This window comes from Chaetodon auriga, chromosome 9, assembly GCF_051107435.1.
Source record: "Chaetodon auriga isolate fChaAug3 chromosome 9, fChaAug3.hap1, whole genome shotgun sequence".
In the NCBI taxonomy this organism is placed as follows: Eukaryota; Metazoa; Chordata; class Actinopteri; order Chaetodontiformes; family Chaetodontidae; genus Chaetodon; species Chaetodon auriga.
The window spans coordinates 10,292,741-10,305,111 of record NC_135082.1 but is presented as its reverse complement, the minus strand read 5'-3'; the positions used below and the strand labels follow the sequence as shown (position 1 = coordinate 10,305,111).

The window sequence follows — 12,371 nt, the reverse complement described above, 5'->3', positions numbered from 1 at the left end:
GAGATACCGCCAGCAGTGGGTTAGCTTAGCTTAGCATAGTATGAAGTTGAAACAGAGAGGAAGCCTTAGCCTGGCTTTGTATGAGGGTTAAAAAAAATCCACTTTTGTACCAGCACCTCTAAACTCCAGTCTTCACCGTGAAGTTGTCAGGCAACCAGTGGAAACTTGATGAAGTTACTGCCCCTGGCTACGAAACCATCCCACATGTAACTCCCCATGAAATAAACATATTAATTAGTAAGCTTTAGAGGTGCTGGTACGTGGAGTTAATCATTTTTGGACAGAGCCAACTAGCTGTTTCCCCCTGTTTCCAGTCTTCATGCTAAGCTAAACTAACCAACATCAGGCTGTAGCTTCATATTCAGTGTACAGATATCGTCGGTCAAGACAATAATTCTTGACATTGGTAAGTCAGTTATTCTGATATTATATAATATATCTGATATTTGTCTCATCTAACTCTCGGGGAGAAAACAAGCATATTTCCCTAAATATCAAACTGTTGCTTTAAGAGAGACCAAATTGCATGTCATTTTCATTTGTATATCATCGCTATTATATTTTAACAAGTATGCCATTATAGAATATCGATGTTGACAAAAATTTACAAATTCACTGCCTTAAAACTGCAGTAGGCAACAATCGAACCACTTGTTTTCAAGGCATTTTTGCCCAAGGATGCCAAAAATAAACTGCATACCATAGCTTAAGGCAGAGTGTCTTTCATTTCATGTCACGAAATAGTTGTCTGGCTGTCTCATACGCTGCAGTCTCTCCTTGCCTGTCATTTCATGTAACTCTTACACATGTGCAGTGACACTGTAATTACTGTCATAAGAAGACAAGTCAATAACCTCTGTCATCACACAAGTGGAAAAGTTATCCGCTGTCACTTTGTAACTTGAATGAATGTTTAGGCTGGTTATCATCTGCATGGATTAGACTTACGTTGAGGCCTTCCTTCATGCTCATGTTTCCTTTACTGTGATTGGCTGTGGCTGGCTGCAGGCTCTGAGAGTGGCAGGAGTTCACCTTATTACGGCCAAGAGGGGCGGTCAAGCACACCCACCACAAACCAGCCCCCTAAACATTTTCATGTACCAGGTAGGACTCCTCATCTCCTCATTGCACTTCCCATAACCTCATCAATTTTTACTCTATGGGGAAGACTTCATCAGCCATTATTCACAAATGCAAATCATTCAGAAAGGCCATTTTCAGTTCTGTGGGAATGAGGGGGTGTGAAAATGTGACTAAGTCGTATTTTTATACCACACGTAATTGCTCTGGCATATTCTTCCCCTCATACTGCACCTTTACCTCCCTTTGCCTTCCTTTACAACCATCCCTCCTCCTCCTCCTCCTCCTCCCCTCCGATCATCCCAACAGAAACTCACATCCTTTACTCCTCCTCGTTTCACTTCTTCATCTCCTCTTTCTCTCCTCAGCCACAGGGGACCCTAACATCTACAGGAAGCCTCCCATCTATAAGAGAGCGGGTACAGTGCAGTTAGCCCCGCCTTAGCCTGCCCGTCCTCCTGTCAGTTTAGTCATGCTGTGCTTGATGTAGATGTTTTTACTGACCCATTGATGTTTTTCAACCCCCCTTGTGATTTATTGGTATTGATGTTCCAGTTATCATCGAAATTGAAGCCATCAATAGCAAAACCACATAGATGGAATGATGACTGTGCTGTAAAATGCACAAATGAAATAGAGTTCAACTTGTAATTGAAGATGGAGATCAGACTTTTCAGCACAGATAATAAGATATTTATATGTAGCTGAATGCAAAAGTATGATGTGCGTACCATAAGCACACATGCATGCCTGCTTCTTGGTTGCAATTCCCTGAGCGCAATTGTTGACCAGTGTTGAGTACATGGGACTCTGAGGACACACAGTTCACCAGAATAACACAGAACAATGGAACAAAGCACAGTGGAAGAGTGTATTATAACTGGAATTTATATTTGCTTTGGAGACTTCTTTAAATTCTCCGCTTAGCCTAGTTAAGCAGTGGTCAGTGTGTGATTTAAGGAGCTGTTAACTGAAACTGTAATTGTTTGAAACTGTAGACAGCTGCTCGGTTTTCTGTAGAAAACAGAAGGAGTGTGTGAGAGGAGAAGTCTGATTTCTTAATTGAGTGGATTTATGTTGTCGCTCAGTTAACACAAGATGCTATTTTTGCCTTGTTCACAAGTCATTAAACTTAAATGCACTTCAGCCATCTGGATAGCGTGCTTCAGTATAAACATTCATAAGAAAGGGATCCACTATCCCCTTGTCACGTCACATTGGAAAAGGCTTTTCAGCTGAGAGTCACAAGATCTCTTGATGGAGGATAGTTTATCTTTCTTGGTGTCCTGCATGTTCATCTGTGTACTGAATGTGTTGGTATTTGTGGGGTAGTTAGTCAGCTGTGTCGCCCCGTTCACCCTTCTATGTTTCTCAGCTATAATTAGTACATCACTGGCCATAACGTTTCCATGCACATACACATTTTTTCTTATGGACAATAAAGACATTTCAGCGTCTACTGTTAGTGGCAAGTTCAAAAACCTTTAAGCTTGCCTTGTTAGAATACTGACACTCAGCACTCACTTCAGCATCAGTCATATTGATCCTTCTCGTGCTTTATGTCTACCTAAACAGCTATTGATTATTGTTTTCTCTTGTTTCAGCATTAGCAGGATTGATGTTAACCCAAAGCCACAACAGATACATGTGAAGTCGTGTTGCTGTGTGCATCAAAGGCCCGTTATGTACTATTCAGTGAACAAGTTTGCTACCTTTATAGAAAAGACGCTGTATCAGACCCCTGGTTTTTGTCTCTCCTTATGGGTAGCAAAGCTCTGACACTGTCACATGTCCCTAGGGGACACTCCAATAATGTTTCCCTTTTCTTTTCACCTCTTTTTTATTGCATCCAATCACTTTTATTCACTTCCCTCCACCTTCTGCTCCACTTTCCCCGGTGACCTTGCCACTGTAAGTATCTCCCTCCTCTCGCTGTTTCAGTCACTGTCTACAGATATTTCATATGTCTATGTGTGTATGTTTGTGTGTACAGTATATGTCTCCTTTCCTGTGTTTATCATCCAACGTCAATATTGTAAACCCATACTTCCTCTGACTTCAATCTGCTGTCAAACTCTGTGTTTGTGTGTCTGTGTGTCCGTGGGCAGCGGCTTTCCCTGCTGTCAGAGCTGAAAGTGTGTGTCCCAAAGACCAGAATGTCTGCCATTGGTGTCATGCATCATGTATATAGGAATTCAATTGATCATGGATTAGGGCTGGCATGGCTAATGGCTAACAGAGTGAGGAGCGATCTATCTGACATTACACTGCATGTCACCCCCATTGACTTCCATTGACTGTGCTTTAGTGCAGAGTGGCATCAGTATCGTCGCCTCACACCACTCATGAAACGACTGTGTGCCTCAGGCTGAGCAGTAACTGAACTCATGATGATACTGGTTATTCTCGTGCTCTTGGCTGAGATATCGATCTCCTCTGACAGGAATGGTGGATAGGATGACTGTGGATATGAAGCGTAAATGTACTCTGTCGCTGTACATCTTTGTGATGTTCATTAACACTTTCTCCTCTATAGCACACCACAGTGCACTGTCTCATACTGTCATTTTGGGAAGTACACTTATTTGCTTTCTTGCTGAGAGCTAGATGAGGAGATCGTCACCTCTCTCATATCTGCCTATTCAATATGAAGCTGGAGCCAGGAGACGGTTAGCTTATCGACTACTTGAGGCAAGGGGAAATAGTGCTCCGTACAAAGGAAACAAATTTGCCAGCCAATCCCTCTGAAGCTCACGGATTAACACGTTATATCTGGTTTTCTGAGGAATCAAAAAAAATTGGCACAGTTACTTCCAGGAGTCTTGTTGTCACCGTGAGGTTGCCAGGTAGCAAGAGGAGACTCCAGGAAGTCACAGCAAGAGATGGTCTGCCACATAACCCCCTGTTAAACCTCAACTTGCTGTTTTTATGCTTTTGTATGGAACAAATCAGATATGTATGAATGAGCTTTAGAGGTGCTGGTGGGCATTTTTTTAATCCTTTGGACAGCAACAGGCTTTATGTTAAGCCAAGCTGACCAACTTCTGGTCACAGCTTCAAACTTCTCATCTAAGTGAACAGGCATATATCCCAAAATTCCCCCAAACTATTTCTCTAACAGAATTACCGGTTACTTTGGTTTCGTCTGTTTTTCTTTTCTGTCCTAACTGCATCCATTTCTTCACAGACAATCATGTGGATGCAGCCACCAAAAGCAGGACCAGCGAGGACATCCTCAGATCCTCCAGACTGTCCACCTTCTCTCCTGAGCCATACACCCAGTCAGAGTCTGACTACTACCCATACACCAGTTCCCCCAAGGGTAGGAAGCAGTGTCATTGCACTGAGTTTAGAATGGCAAGCTGCATAGTAAGCTGTATTTCATCATTTTACTGTGGACCAAACACAGCACAGTTCTTTTTGTAGCTCTGCGTTGTCATATTTATTCACTCACCCTCTCTGTTACTGCACTCCACTCTGAGCTCTATATACATATAAGGGAATCTCTTTTATCTGTTTTCTCTCAGCCTATCGGATGCCGAGAAGACGCTTCTCCACAGGAGGAGATGAAGAGAGTTGGAGTCACAGTCTTCAAAGAGTAAGAGCTTCATTATTTTCTTTCTCTTTTCAACATCCGGTCGAAGAAAGCCACCTCCTCAGAAACATCCATAAATAATGCATTTCTCATGGTATGGTGTCAAACCGATCTTCCTTTTCTTTATTTGCTTCTTGCTCCATCTTGGATTCGCTGTACATTAAATTAGCAGTTTTCCCTTCCTTTTTCTCCCCCTCTCTCTCAGATTGGGAGTGGCATCGGGAGGATGATCCTAAAGGAGGAGATGAAAGCCAGATCTGGTTCCTATGACAACGACCCCTGGGGCAGCGCGAGGAATTCTCGTAGTGGGAGCAAGGAAACACTCAACACTACAGGCTACGGCACCACAGCGTACAACAACACTGTCAACGGGTGTAAGGATCCACCCTGCCCCCTACGCATCTCCCTCTTTGTCTCTTCTTCTCTCTGTTTCTGCAAGTTCATGAATGCCTGCACCTCTGACTGTATTCCTGTGCAGCCGTGTCTTTGTCCCTTCCAGTGCGACCATATATGGGGGAGTTTGGGGTGAGGGCAGTGAGCTTGCGGATGCAGGTCAGGGAGGGTCATTGCTGCTGCAGGCAAGGTGGTTTATTGAGATGGAAAGATGGTGAGATAGCTGAACAGCTGCTGCCGGACCTGTGGTAGGCCAGCAGCAGCAGCAGATGTGGCCTGTCATTCTTGTCTGCGTATGTGATCACACTGATTCTGACTCAAGCCACCAAAAGAAGAGTGTTCAGCCACGTGTGCAGATGTGCCAGATGTGATAAAGCTGGACCTGAAGCTACCAGAGTGTTTCTATTTGTAAGGACCAAACTTAACTGGTCATGCAGGACACTGGGACTTTTATTTTAGCACCTGGTGTTCAGACACCAATGGTTTCCTCTTCCTTTCACTTCCTGGCTCCATCTCTTTCACCATCTCCCTCTTCAGTTTGCGTGCTTATTGCAGCCTTTTTCTCCTCCTCTCTCTCTTGATGTCGCTCTCTGTATTCTACTCTGTTAACTCTCCATCACTCCATCCATCTATCTGTGTAAGTATCTCACTCTCTCACTCTCACAGCTGGTGTCCCATATCCTGGTTTATTTATGAGCAGTAAGATCTCTCATTAAAGCTGCTTCTCTGATGGGAGGGGACACAACTGAACAGGAATCTGTTGACTGTGGTTGAAAGGCAACAAAGGCTTGTAACCAACCAAGCTGTGTTGTGCAGTTAGATGGTGGAGCGTGCAGTGTGTAGTTGTATGTTGTATTTATATTTTGGATTTCTCCCCCCCTTCCCTGAACCAGTCCTGCTTGGCCTCTTTCTGCCTTATTGCCCCTTTGATGTTTTGTGTTCCTCCCAGGGCTTCATGGGTACCCAACAAGCTCCTTTTCTGCTCTTTGTTACATCTCTAACTAGACAGGTGGCTGTCGGATCTCTGCAGCAATTATGCCTGAATATTTCTTTTAGGAATTTAATCCAAATTTAGAGCAAGGCAGATGAAAATGCTGCAGCATTTGTGTCTTTTGCAATAATGTAACTGTATGATCTCTTTATTTCGCAGCTCCCAGATCTCAGTACAGTGTTGATAGTGGTGAGTTTATCATTTATATTTGATAAATATTATGAAATTATTTCGACTCAATGCAAACCACCTCATTTTGAGTGTCTGTCTTATTTAAATTGTAGCTGTTTTTATTTGTGTTTTTTGAAAGGAGGTTGGTATATTGTCATAAATGATGTGCTTGTGATGGATTCAATGACCTTACATCAAGAAATCTCCAGCAGTGTGCACACATCTGGAACTATAGGAATTCTTTTGATTAGCCATGAGCGCCATCTTCTGGAATTGACCAATGATTACATGATTTGATTGTGCCAAACTGCAAAAAATAACCAAAGTAATTCGGCTTGCCAGCGTTAATATTGTACTTCTGCTTCCTATATTTTAGATTTCGTTTGTAAGTCTGCTTCGCTACCAGGATATGGACGCAATGGCATCCAGAGGGTGAGAAAACAGAGCACAAGAGACAACACAGCATGATTAGCTGTATTTATTGTACAGGCTTGGGGCTTAATTTTGATGGGGCCCACATCTTTAAAATGGCATGTGTTATATGAAGTTGACTTTGACCTCAAGGCACTAGATTTGAGTTTTGTTAGGGCTGTTACTGCCCAGGTTTTATTACCTATGTATTAAGATTTGTAAATTGCTGTCCGTCTCTACACTTGCAGCCTCAGAGTGCAGATTGCTACCAGTACCAGTATGACAGTGGCAGCGAGGTTAACTGGGGAAGCAGAGGTAATTTAAAATCTATTTAGAACACCTACTGTTAACCCTATTTATATGAAGCAATTAGTCCAGTGCTTTTTCTAACGTACTGACATTAATTCTCTTTCTCTATCCTCCCAGCAGAATACACGGTAAGGTTTTAAAATAATCACCTGAATAATTCATTCTATGTGAGTTTGCCTGTATGTTGAATAATCCCAGTGTTCCTTTAAGTGTCAGGGCTTTGATAAAGCATGGCTGCCTCTTGCTTTCTGCAGATTTACCCCTATGAAGCGCTCATTGTCACCACCAGAGGTCGCAACAGGCTCCCCAAAGATGTAGACAGAGCCAGGTTGGAGGTAAATTATTGAATGGGCCATAAGGCAAACTGTGCTGGGAAGAAGTTCCTGGTGCTGTGGCTATACCCACAGCAGAACCCCACCCACCTAAGACACTTCTGACAAGCCACCAAGCAAACACTGTAAAATGTTCTCTAATTGTATTTAAAAAGAAAATGATTCTTTGAATTGTTCAGTTATGTCTTCTGTAAATTGTTTAAAGGTATGATGTGATAAGTGTGTGTTGTCTCTTTATCCTTGTGTTCTCAGCGTCACCTGTCCCCAGAGGAATTTGCCCAGGTGTTTGGCATGACCATGGAGGATTTTGACCGACTGGCTCTGTGGAAGAGAAATGAGCTCAAGAAACAGGCCCGACTGTTTTAAATAACATGCGGACGTCCATTTATACTGCCATAACTTGAGTGAGAGACTTCACTGACTGTTGATGGGGGGAAGGAAGAGATAGGAAGACTTCTACTCAGTTTCACTGCCATGGCTGAGAACCTGTTCTAGATCTCCTCATATGACGAACCAAATTCTGGTCACATAAGCGTGGACTGAGATAGTGAGGGAAGGCCACAGAGACATTATGCACAGATGGACTGATAAATTGTTGCATGGTTGCCAGTGCAACTGTGGCTGTGTGCTGGAGTGGTGTGTAAGCAATAGAGAATACAGCGCAGTAGTGCTGTACCTTTCTGAAGCCTGAAGGATGGAGGAGGAGGAAGACTTTGCCCCTGTTAAGGCCACATGTGGGGATGTCTGTGACCAGAGCCGTAGTACTAAAACATAAAGAGGAGAATTTTGGCTTTGCCTTATTTGTTATGCTCTCTTAGTTATGAGTGTGCAGCACCAGCAATCTAAATGAGTAGAATGTAGATACAGTATATCATTTATGACACTTTATCAGGGTGAATGATTAGATGAGAAGAATGAGTGAGTGAGCAAACAGCATCACTTTGAGTTGGTTTATAAGGATGCATTTTGTTTACCTGTGTCCCTGTTTTTGCTCTTTCACATGAAATGCTGTTCCCCTCTGGTTTACACTAATTGATATAGAATGAAACAAGAAACAATCTGTGGTGGACACAAGTTTTTTCAATCGTATGTGCAACCTGCATTGATTTGTGTGCAAATGAAAACCAAAGTGAGAATGCAAATATACAGATTAGCAGATCACTTCCATGTAATGTTCTGGTTAAATAGTTAAAGGTCACCAATAGACACAGTTCACTGTGCAGCTGTATGGTAATCTAAAAGAATGTGCAATCCAGTAGATTAAATAGATAAACACCAATTCAGTCCTCCTGCTCCATGTTTTCCAGCTCATTGCAATAGAATGATGACTAAATGTTTTAGAATGAGGACAAAAGTCATCCATACATTTACATTCACTATTATTTATATTCTTTTAGAATGATAATCCAATAATTTTGTAGCTACAGAGATTATATTCACTCACAATGAAACTCTGCAAGGTATTTAACACACTGACAAAGATCCAGGGTTGTTGAAGACTTTACTTCCTTTGAATACTGTTATTTTTGATTTTGTCACTAAAAATTAAACTTGAAACAAATTCAGTCTCCTCTTTTTTTCATTGTAGTTAGGAACCATCTGCATTTTGGTAATGACTATAAATTGCCATTCACGCTCTTGTCGCGATATGAGCAAGTTCACGTTAGCGAGCGTTAACTAAGGCTAGTTTAAGTTAGCCTAAAGACTTGGCAAAAAGACTGGAAAGAAGGGTAAACCACTAGCCTGGGTTTGACTTATTGTAATAAAATCCACTTAACCAGGAACTGTGATGATAAATTTATCGACACTTTCTACCTTGTTAGTATTAAAAACTAAATAAAACATCGCCGCCATTTCTTGGCCTGTAGAAGTTGCCGGGGAAACATTGAACACTTCACTTCCGCCCAAGACATGTTCGAGTCTGAGGCTTATAATATCCGTAAGACAGCAAATTTGGTTTTATACGTTTCTGTAAAACAATATACTTAGATCTAAAGTGTTAATTTGTGAGCTTCAATGCAGGTGTGGATGCAGAATTCACTGCCTCTAGACGGAGCCAGGCTTGCAGTTCACCCCTCGTTTCCTGTATTAATTCTGAAAAGAGATAGCTGCTAGCTAACTTAGCTAAGCTACATGTTTTCCGGATACCGTTCAGACATGAACTCGGCAAGAAAGCGAATAAGCGTTCACATGTCAAACTATTCAGCTGCCTTTAGGAGTCATTGCGCCAATGTAACTCTGAGCTGTGAAGTTAGTTCATTGCAGCAACTGACACTAGGACCCAGCAGAGACGCAGCTCGTCTCAAGTTTCCGACCAGCGGATCTGTAATGAAGCGACCGTGTCTGTCAGCAGTGACTCCTCACACCTTTACACACTCCCTCATGGGCCTGCAGTAAACTGACAGCATCACCGGCGGAATGGACTCTAAAGGCAGCAAATGTAAGTACTTCTCAACCTGATACACTGCCGTAAAAGAGTTTAACTGGTGCTGTGAGTGCTGTGTGTGTGTCTTTGTGCAGTTTGCTAAGGTGGAATCACATATGCATGGTTGGTTCATGTGTTGATTGGTGATTTTTCGCGGCTGTCAAAACAGTCGCACCTGGGACTTCATCACCCTCACCTGCGCCGGGCGTTCATAAACGAAAGTTAGATTTTTCTGCCACAGTTGCACTTAATCTGCTCTTATGTTATTCAGGAATCCCCCCTTGTAATTCTCCCTCCTGTTGTACATTTCAGAAGACACAATGGCAGTGCAGCACTCAGAATATCAATGATTGCTGTGCCCCCCCCCAGCTGCTTGGAGAGGCAGAAAACCAAGTGCTCGTCTAAAGTTTGATTGTTGTTGCAGAAAGTGAATCTCAGTCATCCTCAGTCAAGTCAAATATGTGGATGTGGAGAGGAGATATTTGGAGGTCTGCTGATCATTGTTTGATACTGGAAACCACCAGCAGAGACGGTCCGTTTGTGTTGAAATAGCTACAAATACAAAATGTGTTTCCGCCCCATGTGTTTTCTCTGGGAGGGGTACAGTTGGCCCCCTGCACTGTCCAACATTTTTCCACAATGTAACAGAAAATAAATACACTTGCCCCCCTCGTGGGCCTTGGCAGTAGTTTAGAAGTAACAGCCTTACCGGGACAAGGTGTGACCCAGCTCAGCATTTCTGAGCTTGAAGTTATGATTTCAGTTTCTATGTGATGTGTTTGAGCTTCAGGTAATGTTGCTGTACCAGGCTTTTGAATCTGTGTATAGACAGAGTGTGTGTTTTTCATTGACTTGTTGCCAACCACCAGGCAGGTAAACATGTGATAGTGATTGTAACATCCAATTAATGGACATTTTTTCTCAGCTGATATGAGGTGAAAGCAAATGGGACAAACTTTTTTCCAGCACATTTTAACAGCCCGTATGCCAACAAGAAAGATGCCTTTTTTAGTCAAATATGTCACTTCTTCCTTTCCCATTTACAAGTTATTTCTTTTCCGTCCTTCCTCATCACGTCAGTGTATGTGGATTGTGTGGATGTCACCAGTGTGTTTGGTGTGTACACAGAGTATCTGAAGGAGGAGCTGTCTTTAGGTCTTGTTCAGATTGGGAGAAATCCTCGCCTGTCACTCCCATCTCTCTCAACACACACACACACACACACACACACACACATACAAACACACAGGAATTTTGCCTGGCTGACTTTCTGTCTAAGCTTTGTGTTTGTGTAAACACCACAGGAGAAAGCACAGTGTTGACTGGTGATCCCTGGGGAGCCCCTACTGTTTATATGGTCTTTGAATCTCCTGAGAGGCTCCTGCAATATTACTTTTCCCTGAGTTGTCTTATAAATGGGTAGAAGTAATGATAATGTATCAATTGATAGTCTATCAATATGTTGTTTACATGTCAGAAAATAAGGACAAATGCCCCTCATGGACTACCAGATTCTTAAGTGGCCCCTTCTACTCCAGACAATTTCAAAAACCCAAAAGGGGTTCAGTTTGTGGGAAAGAAACTTTTTAAAAATGTGAAATCTACCAACCACTTTCATAGTTTACTGGCATTCGATTGGTGGCTGGTGGAGGAAAGCTGTAAATTCTCATATTTAAGGAGCTACACATGTTTTAACTTGATATTACTTGAAATGATTAATTGATTATTAAAACAGTACTTCTCATTAATTGATATGCCATACACATAGCTTCTTCACACACCTGGCATACAGTTAGCATCTTAAACATTTATTTGGGGCCCTGCTCGTTTCCACGTGATGAATGTCACACTCCTTGCACCTCTGTTTTGCTATCCACTGAAGGAGAAACCTGGTCTTGAGTGGCTAAATGCTGCACTTAGTCTGACAGGCGTTTGTTGCTGGGGAGGTAGCGTACAGTGGGTGTATTTTTTGCTGAAAGCAGCTGTCTGCCGCTGCTGGAAATGAGGTTGATGTGAGAAGTGAGAGTGAACATATCAGTATTATTAGGTGTCAAGCCTTTCACATTACAGGTCATGGGTCACTTGATCCATGGTCATTTACAAATATTGATGAGTGCAGCTTTAAACCGGTCTCAAACACTATTTTTGTTCCCTTTTTGAGGGTCAAAGTTTTTGCTGCTTACAGTCATGTGTTTTCAGATATCAAGCTTGGTAAGGTCGATGAGAGGCAGGTATGAGCTTGAATGGTGGGAGCTTCTTATTATGCACAATCCAAGCCAGCTGGAGCAGCAGTGTAATAAAGGGCTTGTTTGCACTGTGAGAAGCGGAGCATCAGGTGGGTGTGAGAGGGGTGAGGCTCTTTCCACAGAGATGCATTGCAGTGGTGGGATTGTCTATGATTTTGCCCAACAGATATGATGAATTGTGGCTATTGTCAGGATATTTTTGAGCATAAGGCAGAACTTATGACCAAAACAATGATCTGCTGTAGTTTCGACAATAATAAGTAAATGTAACATACTGCTGATGTAAGCGCAGTCACTACTCCATCCATGTCTTTCCTCTAATGAGATGAGAGTGCTCTGCATATCCACATTCCACTGAGAAATGAATGAAAAGAGAAGCTGTGTGTTTGTTGGCATGAGTGTGCCTTCCCTTGAGCAT

The 12,371-nt window shown here is 42.4% G+C and overlaps 2 protein-coding genes across 8 annotated transcripts in view; both read left to right on the top strand.

Annotated features, from left to right (window-relative positions):
• The window catches only part of ablim3 (actin binding LIM protein family, member 3), a 42,669-nt gene extending 33,826 nt beyond the window's left edge, over positions 1 to 8,843 (top strand). For 3 of the 7 annotated variants that reach the window (XR_013077552.1, XR_013077550.1, XR_013077553.1), the window contains 10 exons: positions 1,009 to 1,104; positions 1,449 to 1,499; positions 4,286 to 4,402; positions 4,608 to 4,678; positions 4,881 to 5,049; positions 6,219 to 6,248; positions 6,607 to 6,662; positions 6,890 to 6,956; positions 7,205 to 7,285; positions 7,535 to 8,843. Coding sequence is in view for 3 of the 7 variants with exons in the window: in XM_076738706.1 (XP_076594821.1) it covers positions 1,009 to 1,104; positions 1,449 to 1,499; positions 4,286 to 4,402; positions 4,608 to 4,678; positions 4,881 to 5,049; positions 6,219 to 6,248; positions 6,607 to 6,662; positions 6,890 to 6,956; positions 7,068 to 7,078; positions 7,205 to 7,285; positions 7,535 to 7,648 (863 nt within the window). In the remaining 4 variants the exon portion in view is untranslated. Of the gene's footprint in view, positions 1 to 1,008; positions 1,105 to 1,448; positions 1,500 to 4,267; positions 4,403 to 4,607; positions 4,679 to 4,880; positions 5,050 to 6,218; positions 6,249 to 6,606; positions 6,663 to 6,889; positions 6,957 to 7,067; positions 7,079 to 7,204; positions 7,286 to 7,534 lie in introns of all 7 variants that reach the window. The other 4 variants (XM_076738706.1, XM_076738707.1, XM_076738708.1 and 1 more) reach the window with 3 other exon arrangements.
• Positions 8,844 to 9,586: 743 nt separating this feature from the next.
• afap1l1a (actin filament associated protein 1-like 1a) overlaps positions 9,587 to 12,371 on the top strand; it is a 23,211-nt gene continuing 20,426 nt past the window's right edge. The window contains exon 1 of the mRNA XM_076739606.1: positions 9,587 to 9,722. Coding sequence (XP_076595721.1) covers positions 9,701 to 9,722 — 22 coding nt within the window. The 5' untranslated portion in view covers positions 9,587 to 9,700. The remainder of the gene's footprint in view (positions 9,723 to 12,371) is intronic.